The 22,292-nt window shown below is 48.8% G+C and overlaps 1 protein-coding gene across 2 annotated transcripts; it reads left to right on the forward strand.

The window, feature by feature from the left end:
* The first annotated feature begins 236 nt into the window (after positions 1-236).
* LOC103186459 (CXXC-type zinc finger protein 5) lies at positions 237-21,925 on the forward strand. 2 transcript variants are annotated; one of them, XM_042340148.1, is made up of 5 exons: positions 237-315; positions 2,691-2,806; positions 3,997-4,074; positions 11,637-12,655; positions 21,352-21,925. In XM_042340148.1, exons 4-5 carry the CDS (start codon positions 11,855-11,857, stop codon positions 21,394-21,396), a joined length of 846 nt encoding a protein of 281 aa, XP_042196082.1. In that variant the 5' UTR covers positions 237-315; positions 2,691-2,806; positions 3,997-4,074; positions 11,637-11,854; the 3' UTR covers positions 21,397-21,925. The 2 variants fall into 2 exon arrangements, with proteins under 2 accessions (XP_042196082.1, XP_042196081.1); XM_042340147.1 differs by lacking the exon at positions 237-315 and having other exon boundaries at positions 2,630-2,806.
* The last annotated feature ends 367 nt before the right edge of the window (positions 21,926-22,292 follow it).

A 22,292-nucleotide genomic window follows, 5' to 3' on the forward strand; every position in this document is an offset into this window, starting at 1 on the left:
TGTGTGTGTGGGGTGTGTGTGTATGGTGTGTGTGTGTGTGTGTGTGTGGATCTCAGGCTGTGTGTGTGTGTGCTGTGTATGGTGTGTGTGTGGGGGGTGTGTGTGTGTATGGGGTGTATGGTGTGTGTGGGGATCTCAGGCTGTGTGTGTGTGTGGGGTGTGTTTGCTGTGTGTATGGTGTGTGGTGTGTGTGGGGATCTCAGGCTGTGTGTGTTTGCTGTGTATGGTGTGTGGTGTGTGTGGGGATCTCAGGCTGTTGCACGATCGATGTTCATTGATTGTGTCCCTGACGAACTGTTCTACTTTCCAACCAATGTCAGTGAGTCTCTGGCGAGAGGGGGGGGGGGGGGGGGGGGGGGGGGGGGGGGGAGGGGGGGGGAGGGGGGGTGGGGGAGAGAGGGGGAGAGGGAGAGGGGGAGAGGGGAGAGGAGAAAATTAAGGAAAATCTCTGCCGCCGTCGCGGTGTTGAATGCACACACTTCACTTGGCACAACGCCACTCACACACTCACACACACACACACACATACACACACACAGGAGGGAAATGGAAAAGATGGTCTGGTTTTTAACCCACACACACACATACACACATACACACACATACACACAGGGTACACACACATACACAGGGTACACACACATACACAGGGTACACACACACATACACACACACACACACACACACACACACACACAGGGTACACACACACATACACACACACACACACACACACAGGGTACACACACACATACACACACATACACACACACATACACACACACACATACACACACACACATACACACAGGGTACATACACACATACACACACAGGGTACACACACACATACACACACAGGGTACATACACACATACACACACACACAGGGTACACACACACACACAGGGTACACATACACACACAGGGTACACACACACAGGGTACACACATACACACACACACACACACAGGGTACACACACACAGGGTACACACACACACACACACAGGGTAAACACACACACACACACACAGGGTACACACACACACATGGTACACACACACACACACACACAGGGTACACACACACACACACAGGGTACACACACACACACAGGGTACACACACACACAGGGTACACACACACACACACACCCACCCACAGGGTACACACACACACACACACACAGGATCAGACACACAATTAACTCCCTCTGTGTCTTCCTCTCTCTCTCTCTCTCTCTCTCCTTTCCCCAAACACAGGATCACACACTCACTCACATTTTAATTCCCTCTCTGTGTGTTTCTCTCTCTCTCTCTCCAATTTAATTTAATTCACTCTACATCTTTCTCTCTCTCTCTTTTTCTCTCCCATTTAATTCACTGCCTGTTTTTTTAATTCTCTCCCCACCTCTCTCTCTCTCTCTCTCCCCCAAACCCACTCACCAAATAGAAAGTTCCTTCTTCACACCTTTCCAGTATGAGCAAAACAAGAGAGGATTTTTTAATTCACTGTATGTTCCTCTCTCTCTCTCTCTTCCCCCAAACACCTCTCTCCTCTCTCTTCCTCTCTCCCCCTTTTTTCTCACCCAAAACACCTTCTATCCCCTCTCTCTCCCCCCAAACACCTCTCTCCCCTTTCACTCTCTCCTCTTTCTCTCTCTCCCCCTCTTTTTCTCACCCAAAACACCTTCTATCCCCTCTCTCCCCCCAAACACCTTTCTCCTCTTTCACTCTCTCCTCTTTCTCTCTCTCCCCCTCTTTTTCTCACCCAAAACACCTTCTGTCCTTCCCTCTCACCCCAAACACCTCTTCCTACTTCCTCTCTCTCTCCCCCTTTTTCTCACCCCAAACACCTTCTATCCCCTCTCTTTCCCCCCAAACACCTCTCTCCCCTTTCACTCTCTCCTCTTTCTCTCTCTCTCCCCCTCTTTTTCTCACCCCAAACACCTTCTATCCCCTCTCTCTCCCCCCAAACACCTCTCTCCTCTTTCACTCTCTCCTCTTTCTCTCTCTCTCTCTCTCTCTCTCAAACACACTCAGAAAGTTCCTTCTTCACACAATTTCCAAATGAGCAAAACTCGAATACATTTGGGCAACTTTTTCTTTTTGTGTGTGTGTTATATGCGTTTTGGGGGAAACTCAACAATAATAAACCAAGTAGTGGAGAGAGAAAAAAAAACCCTGAAACAGACAGAAACCGAATTTAAGTTGAATTAAACAAATCGTCCTCTTTATTCTCTTGGGGTTTTTTTTTGGGGGGGGGGGGGCAAAAAGAAAATAGGAGAGATTTTGCTTTTGGGGGGGAAAGTGGGGTTGTGAGGAGGGGGGGAAGTACTTTGTGTGCATACAATGCAAAGTTTGCAATTTATTTTCAAACCAAGAATTATTTCTACAAAAAAATAGATAATAAAATGCCAAATGAGTTGATATGATGTCAGAAGAAGAAGATGATGATGATGATGATGATGATGATGAAAATCAGAATGAATCGTCTTCTGGTTTGGTTTCATCTGAACTGTGGGAGAGAGAGAGAGAGAGAGAGATCTGTGTGAGTGAGTGAGTGAGTGAGTGAGAGTGAGTGAGTGTGTGAGAGTGTGTGAGTGTGAGAGAGAGAGAAAATGAGTGAAAGAGAGAGAAAGAGAGAGAGAGAGAAGGGATAGAATCCATTTCGGTTTTTGTGTGCAGCTTTGCCCCAGAGAGAGAGAGAGAGAGAGAGAAAAAAAATCCATGAAATGCATTTGCATGTACTTCCAGAGCGATCTGGGATGTAGAGGAAAAGGCTCGCAAGGAATCGTAAAAAGGTTGTATGCAAAACCCACTCACTTTTTTGCCTCGATTTGCCCACTTTTCACTGCCTTTTTTTTTCCCACCCCCTCTGGGTTCAGAGAGAGAGAGAGAGAGGAGAGAGAGAGAGAGAGAGAGGCATTTAAATCTCTGCTCAAACGAGCAGCAGTGGTTGCAATGTGATTGTGTTATATTTTTTTGTCTCTCTCTCTCTCTCTCTGTGTGTGTTTCCTTTGATGCTCAGCACTGCGGCTCTCGGTGAGACTGGACTAACACTCCCAACTCCCAACTCAACCCCTTGACCAGGATTTGCAGCCTCTGGAAGGTAGGAGAGGGGAGAAAAAAAGGGGGAAAGAGAGGGGAGGGGATGATTCACCCCCCACACCCCCACCACCCCCTTAACCTCAGTGCAAAAACATTTTTAAAAAAAATCCACCCATTGCCTATACTAAAGCAGATGTTATTATTGCTGGAACATGTGGATGTGGTTTTGCATTTGATCTGCTCACCCCCCACCCCCACACCCCACACCCCCCACCCCCACCCCCACACACCCCCACCCCACACCCCCCACAAAAAAAACAGCTCATTCTTTTCTTTTGCTCCTTTTAAGAGGAAAGTATATTGTGGTGTGGAGTCAGTCTTTGCTGTTGTGCTGAGTGTATTTTTCCTTCTGTTAACGTGCGAGTTTCCAGCTGTTTGCCAGTGTTAAATATATAGACATATATATATATATATACACACAGTATATATTAAGGATCGATTCTTTCTCTCTATCTCTCTCTCTCTCTCCCTCTCTCACACACACACCATCCAGTGCATTCAGATATAAAAATCGAGAAAAAGAAAAATAATTGGCAAACAAATGAACAAACAAAGTGGATGTGGTTGTGATTGTGTGTGTGTGTGTGTCTCTGTGTCTGTGCATTTTTTTTAAATGTTAAAATTGTTCATGCAACAGTTTGGTTTTGCTCAGTGTGTGTGTGTGAGAGAGAGAGAGAGAGAGACTCGTGTGGTGATAGTGGGTGTTTTTGTGTGTGTGTGTGTGTGTGTGTGTTTTGGTAAATCAGATGAAATCAAATGAAATTAAATTGTAGGCAGTAGTGATTTTTTTGGGGGGAGGGTTTAAAGCCCACACACGTGTAATATAAAACAAAAGGCATCTATTTTGCTTCCTTCCCACTTATCTCTTTCTCTTTTTGTCCAGTTGACCGAGGAAAGGGAATGTTTGCCAATTTCATCTCGACTTAAAACCAGTCTCTTCCACCTTCAGGAAAAAAAAGCTGTAAGTCCCCAGTAATTGCTCAGTGATGGGAAATATGAATGAGGAGGTGAAAGGAGATTATTAGTCGCTTATTCGCCTGTGTTTGTGAGTTTTTTTCTCTCTCGCTCTGTCTGTCTGTCTGTCTGTGTCTGTCTGTCACTCTCTGTGTCTGTCTGTGTGTGGGTGTATATATGTGTGTCTCTCTGTCTGTCTGTCTATCACTCTGTGTATGTGTCTCTCACTCTCTCTGTCTGTCTCTCTGTCTATCACTCTGTGTATGTTTCTCTCTGTCTGTATCTGTCTCTCTCTCTGTGTCTGTGTGTATGTGTCTGTCTGTATCTGTCTCTCTCTGTGTCTGTCTGTGTGTATGTGTCTCTCTCTGTATCTGTCTCTCTCTGTGTCTGTCTGTGTGTATGTGTCTCTCTCTGTATCTGTCTCTCTCTCTCTGTCTGTGTGTATGTGTCTCTCTCTGTCTGTCTCTCTCTCTGTAGTCTGTGTGTATGTGTATCTCTCTGTCTCTCTCTGTGTCTGTCTGTGTGTATGTGTCTCTGTCTGTATCTGTCTCTCTCTGTGTCTGTCTGTGTGTATGTGTCTCTCTCTCTCTGTCTGTCTCTCTGTGTGTCTGTCTGTGTGTATGTCTCTCTCTCTCTGTCTGTCTGTCTCTCTCTCTTGTGACATCAATGCTACATCGTTAGCTGCTTTAAGCGGATGAAGAAGGGTTCATTTCCCAACGCAGTGACTGACCAAAGTGGGAATGGCAAGCAGGCTTGGTTGGATCAAAGCAGTTTAATGGATTGGGTGTGTGGTGTGGAGGGAGAGAGAGAGAGAGCGAGAGAGCGAGAGATAGAGAGAGAGAGATAGATTGCTTCTCGAGGTGACTGAGATAGATATCAGATGCTGATCCCAGAGGAAGACTCGACAACCGCCACTGTGTTGGGAGTGAATCAAGCATAGGTCGGGTTGGATGCAATAATAATAGTAATCCTTGCATTTGATACAGCGCCTGATCACGTCCTTGAAACGTCTCAAAGCGCTTCACAGGGATATACTGTAAAGTGAATTGACTGTGTATTTTGTGGGCGAAACGCGGCAGCCAATTGCGTACAACGGCGTCCCCACAAACGCTCGTGGATTGAGTGACCAAATTATTGTTTATTTAATTTTTAAAGGATTATTGCCAATAGTATCTGAACTCTTCAGAAGCGTAGGAATCTCTCATTGTGATATCCCTTCTCCCCCCCCCCCCAACACCCATCACCTACTGGTTTTTTTTGGAGGGAGGAGGTCACAGTGAGTAAGCCCAGCCCTGTATGCAGTTGTTTGGTGAGTGCAGTCCCAAGGTTCAGGTTGGCAGGAGGATATCGTCATTATTTATTGATGACAAAATATGCTAAAGGGAAAGTTATGCAACTGTTGCCAGACATCTCTCTCTCTCCCCCCCCCCCCCTTCCAAAAAAACCTAGCACTTTGTGGTTTGGGAATAATCATAGTAATTAATCAATAAGTTATTAATGATGCACGCTGAAACTCTCCCCCACAAAATACACAGTCAATTCACTTTCCAGTGTGTTCTGTGAAACGCTTTGAGACGTCTCAATGACAAGATAAGGCGCTATATCAAATGCAAGGATTATTATTATCATCATCATCATCATCTCTATCCTTCCCGCACGAAGGACGCTATATAAATCCAAGTTGCCCTTTTCCAGAGAGGGTGGTCTGAGAGTTTGGGTGGTAAATGGCAATAATTCTTGCGTTTGATACAGTGCCTATTCGGGACTTTTAAATCCCTCTTATGGTCTTGCTCCTCCCTACCTCTGTGATCCTTTAAAACTTTTACCAATCCCTCTGTTCGGCAGGCACCGGACTGCTCCATGTCCCCTGCCCAGGCCGCTCCACCATTGGTAGTCGGGCCTTTAGCCTTTCTGTTGCCACCATCTTGGGGCTCCATCCCAGAGCCTCACTGCCTCACCCTTTCCCTTGCCTCCAACAGGGCCTTTCTTTTTTATCGTGCCTTTGGTCATCCTCCCACCCCTATCCTCCCAATGCCTTCCACCCCATCTTGACTCCAACCCCCAACTCGGGTGCAAACCCTTCACTGTCCAGCACCTGGGGACATCCTCCCAATGTGAAAGACGCTATATGAATCCAATTTGTTGTTGTTGTTTAATGGCTCCCAGCTCTGTCCTTTTCCAACCAGGCAGACAGGGGAAAGGTACCATTAAATGGAGCAGAGCAGCAAATCAGTGAGCACTTAACAAACTGAACATAGTAGCCTCCCACTAATGGCCTGAGTGGGTGGTTAAAGTTGGTGAGATTTAACGCACCTGAAGATCACAGGATCAGAGAACGGTTTGGGGCATTATATTGGCATTCCTGGGTTAAGGTGGCGGAAATCAGCTGGTCGCGCGTGTGTGTGGTGGGGGGGTGGTGGTTGAATGGCAGTCGGGTGGGGAAAGGTAAGGCTAGACTGTGACACCCTCTACAGACAAGTGACGCAGGCCAGTGGGGAGGGAGCACCTCAGATTAATCAGCATCTGCTAAACAGCACCCTAGGGAGAGGGGGGCGCTGTCAGTGGGGTAATGGAAGGTGTTCGCCAATGGGGAGAAAATTATTGGACCCGCCTTTAAACATTTTTTAATTTTAAATACATTTGAAAACAAACTTAAGACAAACGAGGCGGAGACAACTCTTTGCAAAATCCTTTTAGGAATCTCAAAAACTGGAGCCGAGCGGAAAGAGGGATTTGATATGATTTTGGAACTTTTCTAAAAAAAAATTTAAATGGCAGGTTTAATCTTTGGACTGATTGTTTGATGGAGTGTTTGTCGGGGTGGGGGGGGGGGGTGGGGATTAATGAGCGTAGAGCCCACATGGTTCTTTATACAGGCTGTGGAGCTATAATTAATTTTATTATTAATATAATTCCTGATGCGTAAGGAATTGAGATATTAAGAAGGCAATCCCCTCCACCTCAATATTGACGGTTGCCTCCAGTGTTATCCAAACTTTCCAGTCACAAGTTGGTGGGTGTATCATTAATCTGCAATATTATTACAATAACATTTCGCTCAGTTCAGTTGCAAAGTTCTGTACTTTGCCGTAGTCTGTAGATTTGCGGTGGGGGGTGTGTGTGTTGTGTGTGCTGACGCGGGGGGGGTGTTGCGTGTGCTAATGCAGGGGGGGCTGTGGCATGTGCTAACTCGGGGGTGGGGGGACGGCTGTAGCGTGTACTCACTTAGTGGAGGGGGGGGCTGCGGCATGTGCTTACACGGGGGGGCTGTGGCGTGTGCTGATGCGGGGGGGACTCGCGTGTGCTGATGCGGGGAGTGGGGGGGGGGGGGCTGTGGCACGTGCTGACGATGGTGGGGGGGAGGCTGTGGCTTGTGCTGACCCGGGGGGATGGCTAATGGCGTGTGCCGATACTGGGGGGCGGGGGTGTTCTGTGGCGTGTGCTGATGCGGGGTGGGGGGGGGGCTGTGGCGTGTGCTGATGCGAGGGGGGGGCTATGGCATGTGCTGACGTGGGGGGGGCTGTGGCGTGTGCTGATGCGGGGGGGGGGGCTATGGCATGTGTTGACGTGGGGGGGGCTGTAGCGTGTGCTATTACACGGCTCAGCACCACTCTCCAGCGTTGCTATCTGCACGCACAGGTGCACACCTTGCAGTCAGTGGCTGTGCGTGATTCATCGCGTGCTAACTCCCCGCTGCTGATTAGTGCTGTGAGCAGCGAAGGGAATCACAGAGGTTTTTTACTGCACAGATTCGTGCGAGCAGTTTCCTGCGGGTTTCACTGGAGATCCTATTCGACGGTAACCTTTCGCGTGTAAGAGTGCCGCCTGTGTTCACACGATCACGAGAGAGAGGTTTGGAGGAAGAACGCACCTTTGGTCCATTTGATCTGATCCTCACAGAATACTCTCTCCACCCCACCCCACCTCACCCCACCTCACCACTCCCTCCCTGACTCTCTCTCTCTCTCTCTCTCTCTGGCTTGTGGGCAGTTCTCTTGAATTGGGGGAAAAAAAATGCTAAGGGAGAAGAGGAAGCTGCCCTTTTTTTGTTTGTTTTTTTCTTTGCGTCGACTTTATTTGAGTTGAGATCCACTCTCCTCTGCACGTTGCTGCAAAGGTTCTCCAGTCCCCTCCCTCCCCTTCCCCAATTTTTAACCCCGAAGTGCCAGCCTACCTGGGACTACTCGTGATTCAAAGTTTGTTACGATGTCCTTGTTGTTATATTTTTTTTCTTGTTTGCTGCTGACGGCACATTTGCAAACACAGTTAATACCCTGTTGTGTCTCTTCCTTCCGGTTTTGCTTTTCATTGAAAAGATCTATTTTCCCTTCAAATCCCTTTCCGCCTTCTCCCTTCTATCCTCCTCGGGGGGAGCAGGTAAGCGGGGTCTCCTTGGAGCTGAACTGGCTCCATCGTGACATGTCTGGCAGCGTAATGTCGGAATCGAGCCAGCCCTTTGTGTTGGTCTCCAGTCCACGTTCCTGAGCCAGGAGAGTCCACAGTATTCCAGCGCACTGTTAATGACAGCACAGCCTGGCTCATTGGCGGGACTCGGAAGGATAGACCAGTCACTTGGGGGCAGGGAATCATCCCACTCAGCTCCTGTTAACCTTGCAAGCCACAGCCCGTGGTGCGTGGTCCGAGCTACCGAGAAAGCTTGCCAGATAGTGAGTTCTCCCGACCACACTCTGCGATCTCCGCAAACAATATCAATCCAGCCACTGCTTTGTGTCCCCCCCCCCCCCCACACTGCCTGCCCCACCACCAGCTTATTTGCCCCCACTCTTTAGAACTCTAACCTGGAGTCGCCCGCTGCCTCGCTTGCTCCCTCCCCTCGTTCATGGTTCATCTTGAGAACGTCCTCTTTGACTGCACTTTGTTACCTTCCCCCTTCACCCCCCCCACCACCTCCCCTCGTCTCCCACCCCCAGCTTGCGTGCCCAGCCAGCAGTGTTAAGCACTTTGGAGTGTCCACCTGATGTAGAAAGCACTGTATAAATGTAAGCTTTTATTATTCCGGACAAAATTAATTTTGGAGGAGCAAAAGTAGAAGCTGGCAATATTATAATCATAACAATAATAATCTCTGCATTTGGTATAGTGCATTTCATGTCAGGAGCCCCTTTCATACTGTACAATGAAATGACTGTGTATTTGATTATTATTGGTGGGTGTTTGGGGAGGGAGAGGAGAAGCTGGTGTAGTTTGTGACTCTCTAGTTGTTCAGTAAATAGCGATGGACCTCAAGGGAGGGAAGAGTGTGTTCTCTCCCGCTCTGTGTCTACCTGGTTTGACACCCTGTGGTGGCACACAATCGGAGATTCACGATCACATTGTCAGCCCTCCTGTGAGTTTGGGGGGGGTCAGTCGGGTGTCTGACACATGCTGAAACCCATCACCGTGCTTAAGAGTATCCAAACCAAACTGAGAATTCAATGCATCCCCACCTGCACATAGAAATCCCAGAGATAGATTGTTGGAGTGGAATAGAATGCGCACTCTCTGTCCCAGAAAGATGCATCCTGTTCACCTAATTCTGGAAAGTATAATAGGTGCAGGTTGGCAAGAGCCTAGGCTTGAGGGGAGCCCAGACAGTGATCGAGAGAGAGCAAGGACTGTGTCTGAGTTTCCCCCTCCCTAGCCTAGGGGCGTTGAGACCAATTATAGCATCTGTCTTGCCTGACAGACACTGCCTGAGCTCAACTAACTCAGCACAGAGAAGCTCTTCAATCTCACACCTTTCCAGGTCTCTATGGCTCAGTTTTACATCCACACAGAGGCTTTACCAGCCCAGTGATCAGGAGATGGTTTTAGTCGATCTAATTGTTAGCTTTCATTTAGCTTTTGGCCATTATAGCAGACGTACCTTAAAGCAATGCCCCCCCAAATTCCACTTGGTTTAGCCTGCAAGATCGATTTTTATCTTGAAATGTAAGGTCGTGGAGAACTGTGGGAAGAGCTCCCCAAGGTAAAGGAGGCGGAAAACGGTAGGGTTACTGCTCCTAGTCCCTCTACAGCACCCTCTATTGGTTGTGTGAGACTGTGTGTGTGTGTGTGTGTGTACGTGTGCGTGCACACATGTTGTGAAACTGTATGTAGGAGCTACGTGTGTGACAGTGTGTGCGTTTGTATGCGCGTGTTTGAGACTGTGTGTGTGAGTTCTACGTGTGTGACAGTGTGAGATTGTGTGTGTTTGTGTTCGAATGTGTGTGTGTGACAGTGGGAGACTGTGTGTGTGTGTGCGTGTGTGCGTGCGTGTGGGTCCGTGTTTCTACGTCCTCTAAGACAATAATTGCCCCGGACAAATTGAATGCATATCCACTCTCGTGCTGCCTTGCCTCTGTGGTGCTGATTACCAAAGAGCATCTCTATTACACTGCAGTCTCCTCTGCTTGTTACCTCTAACCTCTCTGAGCGAGAGTGCTGAGCTAGCGCGGAGCAGGCAGGATTGGAGGGTGGTCTCATACTGTTATAATAGCAGCTGAATTGAGAGCAGCAGACTTCATTGCACTTAGCAGCCTGTTCACTCACCCAGGGAGCATTGCGTTACATTCCCTAGGAGCTCTCTGCGCTTGTAAGGAACTGGGTGCACTAATGCAACTCCTAACATGTAGGACATTGTCTTGAGACCCTTAACAGCGATGTAGAGGAAATCAACAACAACTTGCACTTACACAGCGCTCTTCACGCGGGGCTGTGTTTCCGAGTGCTTAACAGCTGACCCGGAGGGAGAAGGTGGGAGGGAGGAGGTGAACGTAAGCACGGTCAAAGAGGAAGGTCTTCAGACTTGGTTCTAAAAATGGGGGCAAGGCTGAGGGATTGGGGGAGAGAGTTCCAAAGCTTCAGGGCGTAGTGGCTGAAAGCATGGTTGCCGATAGGGGAGGGGACGAGAGACAAACGGGAGGACAGATTTCATTCAGAGAGGAGGGGGCGAGCGGGTGTTGGGGGGTGGGTGGGGGGTAAGTTGACTGAAGGCGCAAACAAGAGATGGGGGAAGGGGGTGATTGCTTGAAGGAGAGGGAGTAAGTGAGGCCAAGGGGTTTAAAATGAGCCGCCTTGGGATAAGGAAATTACACCTTTGAGTCAGGAATCCTGAGATATTTTGTGAGACGTTTGCACAGCGCCTTTCATGTCGAGAGGACATCCCAAGGCGCTGGACAGTCAAGGATTTGCACCCAAGCAGGGGATTCGGATCAGGAAGTGTGAAGGGCAGGGAGGGTGGGGCTAGGAGAGTGAGTAGACCGAAGGCACGGTCTTAGAGGAGGGTCTTGAGACGTGCCTTGAAGGAGGCAAGGGAGGGAGCGAGGAGAAGGGACTGTGGGATGGAGTTCCAAAGGTTGGGGGCAGAGAAGTTGAAAGGCCCGACTGGCGAGACGGCCCAGGACGGAGCGACAGGCATTCTGCACCCGCCCCCCTCGCCGGCGCATTTACTTTGGCTTTATTTTGCCTTTCGCCGACACCCCGGAAAAGCTAATCGAGCCGCCATTAACGCACACACACAAAACAAAACAGTTTGCGGTCGTGAAACGGACCGAGACGTTAAACCCTTTGCGCGTTTCCTTTGCTCAGAGAGCCTGCCGGTCGGCGCCCGGGGGGGAAGATCACGGCCAGAGGAATAACGTGACGCTTCCGGGAAGGTACGCTGGAGACTTCGGGACCCGCCGTCCCAACGCTCAAGATCGGCCGCGTTTCCTCGGACCCAACGCTGAGAAGGGAGCGATCGCACTCCGTCCGCACGGAATTCTATTTGTTCCGATTTCTCCAGCGTTAACAAAACCTTTTGAACCATGTCGAGTGCCAGGAAACTCATTGAACAGCAGATCAGGCAGACAGCAGCGGCGGACCCCGGGGAGAGGGGAGAGGGTCGTCAGGACGGTGAACTCCGTGTGGAGTTGGAGAAAAGGAACAGGAGTGGGATCATTAATGAGCCCATCAGCAAAGTGCTAAAGAAATCTCGCTCGTCCTCGCGCTTCTCCACGTTTGGCGGGAGCAGCCTAATGGCGGCGCAGTTACAGAACGGGAATATCTTGCTGAACGGGAAAGAGCCCGCGGGTCTTGAAAACAACAGCAGCACGACTACCTCCAGACACAAGCGCCTCTCCCACCCGCTGGACAAATCGGAACGCTCGCTCGACAGCTCGGGGCAGGAAGGGGGCATGCAGGCCTCGGAGCTCCAGAAACAAAGCGAAACCGAGAGTGTTTTCCTCCCGGGAGAGCGGGAGGCCGGCATCTCCGACATGGAGGTGGTCTCGGCAGCCGAGGCCATCAGCGGCGGTCCCGTCGACCTGCCCTTCATGGGCGGGATTCCCTTGAATCCCGGCGTTTTTATCATGACCCCGGCCGGGATATTCATGGCGGACAGCGCGCTCCAGATGGCGGGGCTGGTGGAGTACCCGCTGCAGAACGAGCTGGCCTCGGCCATTCACTCGGGAAAAAAGAAACGGAAGCGGTGCGGGATGTGCGAGCCCTGCCGGAGGAGACTCAACTGCGAGGAGTGCAGCAGCTGCCGGAACCGCAAAACAGGCCATCAAATCTGCAAACTGCGCAAATGCGAAGAACTTAAAAAGAAACCGACGGCGGCCCTGGAGGTAAGAGGGGGAGACGAGGGGAAGCCCACCCTGGGAGGGCGTAAATCGCCTCCTTGCATCCGTCTACTCCAGACTCCCCGCTCACACTTCCAAGCCCCCACCCCCCCACCCGCCCCCGCAGCTTCATCCCTGCCCTTAATTCATTGCAGCGACTCGTAGCTCAGCGGTTAGAGCGCTCGCCTCACAAGCGAGAGGACCCGGGTTCAATTCCCAGGTATGGCGAAATGTTGGGCAAGTTTCCTAACTCCGCACGCCTCTTGTTTACCCAGCAGTAAGCAGGAACCGGTTGTCGGTCGATTGGCGAATCGTTTTTCCAGGGGTAATAAACCCTTTGAAAAATAAGAAATAAATAATAATTTGGCCACTCAATCCATGACTATTTGTGGGACGCCTCTGTGTGCAATGGGCTGCTGCGTTTCGCTGTACAGTATATTCTGGGAAGCGCTTTGAGACGTCTCGAAGATGTGATTAGGCGCTATATCAAATGCAAGGATTATTATTAATTATAACTTGGGGCCGGTGCCCAATTATCACCCGAGTCCAGTCCTTGTTAGCTCCCTTTACACATAGGTTGATCGCCAATCACCATAAAAAGCAGTGATGAGGTTTATCCCCCTGTTACACCACCTTTTTTTGGGGGGGTGGGGGAGGAAGGGGCTTGCCTTTTTTTTCATTCAAATTGACGTCTTTCAACAAGGTAGAAACTTTCCGTAAAAGTTTAAACATAGTCGTAGCTCTGTCTATCCATTCTCTCCACCTCTCCCCCCACCCCGCCACCCCCGCTACGTTTGAAACACACTCGCTGTTACTGGGTGAGGGGAAGTTCACCTTTTTGGGGAAGGGAAGGAGGGAGGGGCTTCTTTAGGGGGGGGTCGAATTGATGTCTTTCAGTGTGGTGGAACCTTTTCATTAAAGCTTAAAGATAGTCAGAGCTCTGTTTGTCTGACTGTGTCTGTCCATTCCCTCTATCTCCCCCTCCCCTTGCTCTCCCCCCATATGTTTGAAATGCATCCATTGTTACACAGAACACATAGTAACATAGGAACAGGAGGAGGCCATTCAGCCCCTCGAGCCTGTTCCATCGTTGGTCATGGCTGATCTGTACCTCAACTCCAATTACCTGCCTTTGCCCCATATCCCCTGATACCGTGACCTAACAAAACTCTATCCACCTCAGTCTTGAAAATTAGAATAGAGAAATTATTTGTACTATAATTATTATTTTGTAAATTATTATTTGCTACTCCCCACCACAGCCAACGTTTCTTATAATGCGCTACGTGTAATCCTTGTGCAATTGTGTGTGCAGACAGGAATTATTCTTTAGTGAGGCAACGGGCTAGTGTTTCTCAGCGGCTTATTTAATCAAGGGCACAGGTGTAGATGCGCTATTTAACACGTGGCACATAATAGATCATTCGAGCATGTGCTTGCCCTGCTTAAGCGGGAGATCGGGGTGGTAGGGGTGGGGGGGTTTCGTGGTATTGGTGATGCCGTCAAGCCAAGCATGAGTGATTGATAAGATCCCTGGTTTGATTTATAAGATCGCTCTGTTGTTTTAGTGCCTTGAAGTGCACGTAATTTTATTATTATAGGGCACTGCCTGAAAGGGTGGTGGAAGCAGATTTGAAAGTAACTTTCAAAAGGGAATTGGATAGCTACCTGAAAAGGAAAAATGTGCAGGGCTACGGGGTGAGAGCGGGGCAGTGGGGCTAGTTGGTCGCTCTTTCAAAAGGCTGGCACAGGCGAGATGGGCCGAACGGCCTCCTTCTGTGCTGTAATATTCTGTGATTCTCTGATTGGCACAGGTTCAGTTCCCCAAATAGTGTTAGAGTGATCTAACAATAATAATAATTAAAGAGTAAAACGTTCGGGAGCAGGGTGACTGATGATAACACACGTGTGTGGGCGGGGGTGGTCAGGTGGCTCAAGATGTCGCCCGCACTGACCCAGCCCCTCTGAGCGCTGCGTGTGTGTGTCACGTGCCCACAGGACATGTGTGTTTTTAAGCGGACTCGCGCTCCAGTGAGAGGTGCCATCGCAGGATCACGCACGCTGTACTCCAACCTTAAAATTCCACCTGTTCTTGAGCCCTCTTGCGTTCGACACAGCGCATTTCACGTCAGGAGGACGTCTCAAAGCGATTCGCAGGATTTTACTGCAAAGTGAAGCAACAGAGCGTTTTGTTAGACAGTCAAACGTGAAATGCCTTAACGTGGAATTCGGTTTTCCACAGCTCTTTAAAGAAAAAGCATCTGAATGAAATCGGAAAGTCCTTTTCCCCGATTCTCCTCTGTCTCGCAGAAATGCTTTCGAGACCGAGGGGAAAAAAAATAATCCTTGCATTTGATGTAAGCGCCTCATTGTGGCGCGGAGACGTTTCAAAGCACTTCACAAAATACACTGTAATTTGGAGCGTCTGTATATTTTGAGGGTGAAACACGGCAGCCAATTGCGCACAGCAGTATCCCACAAACAGTGTGGATTGAGTGACCAAATTACTGTTTAAAAGTGCCGTACAAGCATAAAACTAGAGGAATTTTGCTCTGAAACCGTCAGAAGTATTGACCCACTGTAGCGTAGAGAGAGAGAGAGAGAGAGACACAGGGTGGGGGGAAAAAAACTATTTTGCACGTTTGTTTTAAAAGCCAATTCATTAAAAGGCGAGACGTGAGGGTGCTGCTATTTTTTCCCATGGAGCAAGTCTGATGGATATTAACTGCGCCACTCACTCAGCTTTTCCTCTTCAGTTATTTTTTGTTTTTGGTTTGCGATTTATTTCAAAAAAAATAATCAGGCCCCCGCTGCTGGATTTTGCAGATTTCTTTACTCTTTAAGACAGGCTGGGAGCTGCAGCTTAATTTGGGACGGAGCCAGGTGTTGTGTTTGTAATGTTTGATAACAGAAAGGTGAAATCCCTGTGACTGGATCGCTGGCTGGAAGCCAGGCGGGTGTTGAGAAACCGAATTTTGCTGCGAGAAAAGTTATTGCATATACAAGAACGTGTATTTTCAATAACAACACAAGCTGGGCTTAACAACTGCTTCCTTCCACATTCGCTACCTGATTCCGTGGCCACCATTGTGTTTTGTTGTTCAGGTTTCTGTCCTTTTATTCACCCCCACCCCCAACGGTCTGTCCCATTTTCAGGTCTCTGCTGAAGCCCTTTCTTTTCGACCGCACCTTTGGTCACCTTCCTCCCCTCCCCCGGGATCCGTTACTGTAAAGCGCTCTGAGACGCCATCCGGCGTGGAGGGCGCTATATAAATCCAAGTTGTTGTTGTTGTCTCTACCTTTGAGTTTTGACGCTCTTTTTTAATTATCCGTCCTCATTTCGATTCCAGCAGCGCGAGAGCAACTACAACAATGGAAGATAACTTGTCAGAGCACCAATGTGCCACCATGTGTTTTGTGGCAGTAAAACTCTGTTGGATTATAATCCTGTGATGAGAACTGTCCTCTGATTCTCATGTATTTTTAACAGAGGTCACTGCACCCTTAATCTTCCTGCCTCAATCCCTCTGCCTCACACCCCCCTCCTCTGTCTGTCTTTAAATTTCACTTTGCAAGACCTACTTCTTCCACCGCACCTCTGGTTACCTCTACGCTCCCCGTTCTCCTTTGCTCCCAACCCTACCACTGTGGAACGCTCAGACTTCATAACAGATGATCTATAAATGTATTTCGTCATCGTTGTTGGCTTGGAGTCATCTAGAGTTAGAGCGATTGCCTCGCAAGTGAGAGGACCCGGGTTCAATTCCTGATCAGGGTGAAAATTTAGTTTCCTTACACCACATGCCTCTGTTTACCTAGCAGTAAGTAGGAACCTGGTCGTTTGTCGATTGGTTACTCAATCCACGCCTGTTTGTGGAACGCTGCTGTGCGCAATTGACTGCCGTGTTTCGCCTACAAAATACACAGTCAATTCACTTAACAGTATATTCTGTGAAGTGCTTTGAGACGTCTCAACTAAGGCTCTAAATCAAATGCGAGCATTGTTATGGCGATGTACATGCATTTGCGATCAGCCGTTTTAAACCTGCGGGGAGGAGATGGGAGGGAGAGAGTGCGTAAGACATTCCATTTTGTCATCGGTGACTGATGATTGTGTGGTGTGGCAGTCGGGTGAAGCTGACCTTACAAAGGACATTCCTAATGTAACTCACACCAAGGTCAAGGCTGTAAGTGTCTGGACCATCAGGGACCAGAGAACACGCTCCCATCGCCACATTCTTCGGTTTACTGATGACCGAATAAGTAACATGGGGAACACTGAACTACATTCCTAATTAATAATAATCCTTGCATTTGATATAGCGCCTTATCACTTCAGTGAGATATCTCAAAGTGTTTCACAGAATATACTGTAAAGTGGATTGACCGTGCATTTTGTGGGCGAAATGCGGCAGCCAATCATCCACCCCCCCATCCCACCCCAAGAGAAAATCACTCATTCACTTCACGACTGATTGCGGGGATGAAGCTGGGTGCAATTTGGCTGCTGTGTTGGCCTTAAAGCATATACAGTCGCACTTCACAGTAAATCCTACGAGATGTTATGATGGCTTGATAAGGCGCTGTGTCGAATGCAAGGGTTGTTATTTTGTCCTTTGCGGGTGGCAAAGCCGGTGGTGGGGGGGGTCGGGGGAGGGGAAGGTTTGACGTACATTTTCCACCGGTTCTTAAATTGGCTTTTTAAAAAAAAGTGTCAAAAAATGTAGCATTGCCCCTTCAATAGAGGGTGAAGGTCTCAGATTGAGTGGCTCAGAGTGACGATGGTTCTATTTAGAGTAAAGCTGCCAAGGCGCGAATGTATTAGTTATACTGTACCTACAGTCTCTATCGCGTTGGATCGAGCTCATTGAATAACTATTCAGGCTTTAAATGTCCGGTCAGGCGGTGGTCAGTGGGCAAAGTATCTGAGCATTGGAATAAATTGTCCTGTTCCTGAGCTGAGCAGGTCTGCAGTACTCCAGAGCCCTGCTGATGACAGCCCAGCCCAGCCAGACTGGCTCATCGGCAGGACTTGGAAGGGCAGAGCAGTTACTGGGGTGGGCAGGGATTCTTCCCACTCACCTTCTGTTAACCCTGCAAGCCAAAGGCCTGGCGAGTAGGTTGGTCCGAGCTGGACAAGCAGCGGGATGCTGCTGTGCATAAATTGATGCCAACAAATACACACTCACTACACTTATGCGAAATCCTGTGAAGCCATTTGAGACGTTTTGACGACGTGATAAGGTGCTGGATCAAATGCGAGGTGTTTATTATTATTATAACAACCTAACGCTGCAGTCAATATTTACAGAGAGGCTGCTCCCACAATCCTGGTAATCTGGACACAGTGGGTGGATGTGGGTGGGTGGGATGGGGTGAGAGCGAGGGAGAGAGAATTCACTTGTGCCAAGGAGGAAGCAAACAGCCCAATAAATACGTACACGGAGTTCACAGGCAAGTATCCAGATATCAGCCATCAACCACCTGAGCAGTCTGTCTGCGGACTGAACTCTTTTGCCCGTTGATCTGCACTGAGACTCTTTGAATACTTATTTTTAATGGACGAAGCTCATCGCCCACAAATATACAGTCAATTCACTTTACAGTGTGTTCTGTGAAGCGCTTTGGGACGTCCTCCCGACGCGAAAAGCGCTATATCAAATGCAAGGATTATTATTATTATTATTATTAGACTGAGCAATCCACGTGACACCCGAATACTGAAACTCTGAGCTCGCTGTACAAGACCAGAGTAAAACAGTGATAATCATCTTCGCGGTTGGCGCAGCTCCTACAACCTTAAAGATTACAGGCGAAATATCTTGACACGTTTTAAAGGGTTTTTGTTTTTAGTTTAAGTGTAGTGACTGTGTATTTTGTAGGTGAACCCGGTAGCTGGATAGCGCACAGCAGTGGCCCCCGCAAACGGCCCTGAGCTGAATGACGCACTAATCCCAGGAGATTGTCGTCCAGACCCGGGAGAGAGAAACTTCCCATCTCTTTTTGAGTAGTGTCACAAGGTCTTTAAGGTGAACAGGGCACAGACATCTCATCCGAAGGATGGCGCCTCCGACAATGCAACACTCGCACCCCACCCCCCACCCCCAGCACAGTACTGGAGCGACAGCCTTTAGACTGTGAGCTCAACCCCCCCCCCCCACCCGATGTGTGATTGAGTGTAGGGATAGCTCATGGTGTCTGTGCGTTGTGTGACATGGCAGTGAGCTCTGATTTAATCGTTAACTTGGCAATGGTGAGGAGGGAGACTGTGACTGTCCTCTAGATCTCTGGCTGGGCTGAGGGAATCAGGTGAGTGTAGTGTTACGCCTCACTGCACTGTTGTCCCAGTCAAATACATTAATGACATCCCACAGACATTCGCTGGCACTTAGTCTGAACCCGTGAGGCTGTTTGGTCTTAAAATTGCCAGACGCGTGCACAGAAATTTATTGGGGAAAAAATCCTAAATTCAGTCTCGATAGGGAAGCTGATTTCTCCCTCTCCTCCTCCTCTCACTCCCAATTCTCCGCTTCTGAAAGTCTTGCTGCTTAAACCTTTGTGGGCAGAATCGGTGTGGGGTGTTTAAAAGGAGTCGGAGGGACGGATATTTTGGAAGTAGGAATGTGGGAAAAGGGCAGGGGCGTTGGGATGAAAAAAAATTCCCACCGATAACGAGGCGAAACAGGCTTGATGGGCTGAATGGCCTCCTACGTTCCGGTGGTGACAAAACAGGAAAAAGCAAGATGTTTTTGGGGTTGCGGTCGGGGGAGAGAGAACCCTGCTCTCGCTCTCTTGGATTACCCAAACACACTCCTCGACGGTCTCCCCAGCTCCACTATTCACAAGATCCAGCTCCTTCAGAACTCTGCCGCCCGCATACTGACCTCGACCAAAGTCCGTACCAACATCTCACCAGTTCTGGCCCGGGCTCCACTGGCTCCCCATCACTGAACGGATTGGCTTCAAGATCCTCACTCTCGTGTTCCAAATCCCTTCACTCCCTGGCACCTCCCGACCTCTCCGACCTCCTCACTCCCCAATCCACCACCAGGCGCCTCCGCTGGACTGGCACCGGCCTCCTGCTCGTCCCTCCGCTTTCAGCCACTACACCCCGAAACCCTGGAACACTCTCCCTCAATCCCTCCACCTTGCCCCCTCTCTCCCCTTTTTCAAGTCCCGCCTGAAAACCTTCCTCGTCGACCGTGCTTACGGCCACTTCGCCCCTTCCCCCCGGCTCAGAGTCAGGGCTCCACCACTGTTGAGCGCTCTGAGACGCTGCCCTGTGTGGAGGGCGCTATTTAAGTGCTTGTTGTTGTTTGTGTGGCAAGGGAGGGAGGGTGGAATTTCACTGCTGACTGTGTTAGACCTCTGTAAGGAGCGGAGAGCGAGTGGGAAGAAATCCACAGAGACAATATAGAAGTGTTTCCCTCAGACACCGGTTCTCTTGCTTTCATTAATAGTCCCATTACTGGCAGGAAATTGATTTTGCTACTAAACTTAAGTACTTATGTTACGGAAAGGGGTGTGAGGAGTAGCGGGGGAGGGGGGTGCGTGTGTTGGATGTAGGGGGTTGGGAGGGGAGAGTGAGAGAACGACTGACGGCTCACTGATGGAGAACATTTGGTTGTACAGTATTGATCGATCTCTCTGCCTTCTTGATTTTCCACCTGGCTGGTTTCTGTTAGGTTTTGTCTCTCTAACACTGGAGAGGAGGAGGCTTCAGTGGACAGGGAGACAGCGGTGTGAGGAGTACGTGGGTGCAGGATTCGAAATAAACTTGCGTCAACAGAGTGTGATTCGCTTGACCCCCACTGTAAGGCAGAGGTGTTGGTATTCTCCTGGCAGAAGCAAAGCAAGGTGATCGCAAGGTCGGTTTGTGGGTGCAAACCACCCTTTGGCCCTTGTGATCTCATCCTTGTGTGTTTCGTCCACGTAATGCACAGACGTCTCAATCCATTTTACAGTATATTCTGTGAAGTGCTTTGAGACGTCTCAACAACACAAGTCGATAGAATCTTCCTCTGTCCGACCTTCCTCCCATCACAACATCTAAGCTGTTTCTTCGCTGAGTTCCAGCCTCGATCACTCCTTGCCCGTTCCCTGTTTCTACAGCATTATCAGAGCTTCCAAGACCGTCTGGCAAATAGTTTAATTCAGCCTTAACGTTCTTCTTTTTCGGGATGGTTCTTCAATAACAATGACAACAATTTGTTTTTTTTTAAAAATAGCTGGGTTCAAAAATTAATTCGCCATTTTAAAACATTTCCGAATTCTGGACACTGTAAAATACCAACACAAACCCAGTGAATCTGGACGTGTGTGGGATTTTCTCAGTGTCCGGGTGTCAACTTGTGTCGACAACAACAACTTGCATTTATATAGCGTCCCTCACGCAGGGTAGCGTCCTAGAGCGCTCGACAGTGGCGGAGCATGATTCCGAGCTGCTGGGCAGGGAGGAGAGAGGTGACCGTAAGCACCGTCGAAGGGGAAGGTCTTCGGGTGAGACCTGAAGATGGGGAAGGTGGGGGCAAAGTGGAGGGATTGCGGGCGATTCGGAGCATAGTGGCCGAAAGCTCGCTTGCTGATAATGGAATGGGGGCACGCTCAATGCGTCAGTATGTGTGCGTGTTTGAGAGTGTGTATGTCTTTCCTGCTGAACAATAAGTCTCTTCTCTTCTGTTTTTTGTCCCCTCTGGTTGCAGAAAGTGATTCTTCCATCCGGAGCGGCGTTTCGATGGTTCCAGTAGACGTGAGCGCGGTGCTCAGAGTTGTGTCATTACAAAGTGCAATGTGTCTGCTTGCTTGTATTGTCTCAGGCAAACATTGTCAGCCGAAATATACACAGACGACACCCTGTGTGTGTTATCTTTTTTTTCTTAGAACCAAAACTCTCTTTCTGCAACTCTTCATTCCAATTTTTATGGAGGTGAACCTTATGTTGTAAGAATGAATATTTCTCTAGTCATTGTACGATGTCAGTGCTATTGCAACAAATCTGTAAAATGCAGTGCCGAGATGAAATGGGAAAGAGTATGGACAATCAGATTTATTTTGTGTTTAAATGTTGATGTCTGTTTTTAGTGCGTTGGAAGGTGCTATAGGAATGTTTAGCAAGTTGATTTTACAGATATCTTTTGAGACTAGTTGACTGACGACACTGTTTTTAGGCATAGCACAAAGGTTAAAATAACACGCGTTTATCCCAGCCTGTTTTTTTTTTCTTTTTCCTCCCTCCTTTCTGCATCGAGATGCATATTTCCCCCCCACACACACGCACCCCCCACCCCCCCCCCACCACCCAATGTCATCCGACTGATAGTTGTACAAATTCTAAAGCTCTAGACGTTATAAACTCGGACACGTAAGTAAGCACTAGAGTTATTTTTTAATTTTTTTTTGGATTGTGCACATTGATTATTTTGTGAATGGCTGAAGAAACTGTAACACTTCTGTCGGGTGGTTCCAAAGACTTGCTGCTTTGGTGTCTGTCAAATCACCGGGTTTACACGTATTGCATGGTGCATTTTGTAACAATGATTTGGCTGTTTCTTGGCTGTTTTTTTTCGTGTAGAAAAACTTAGCGTTTTTACTTTTTTTGGTGTGTCAGGTTTCAATTTTTGCAGCTCACAACCTTGCATATAGT

The sequence above is a fragment of the Callorhinchus milii genome, unplaced genomic scaffold (assembly GCF_018977255.1).
Source record: "Callorhinchus milii isolate IMCB2004 unplaced genomic scaffold, IMCB_Cmil_1.0 Scaffold13, whole genome shotgun sequence".
Lineage (NCBI taxonomy): Eukaryota > Metazoa > Chordata > Chondrichthyes > Chimaeriformes > Callorhinchidae > Callorhinchus > Callorhinchus milii.

What these genes read in the sequence shown, in the direction of transcription:
- LOC103186459 (XM_042340148.1), top strand. Translation starts at nt 11,855, where the DNA reads ATGTCGAGTGCCAGGAAACTCATTGAACAGCAGATCAGGCAGACAGCA. An exon ending in AACCGACGGCGGCCCTGGAG is followed by an intron (nt 12,656 to 21,351) that starts GTAAGAGGGGGA and finishes CTCTGGTTGCAG; the next exon opens with AAAGTGATTCTTCCATCCGG.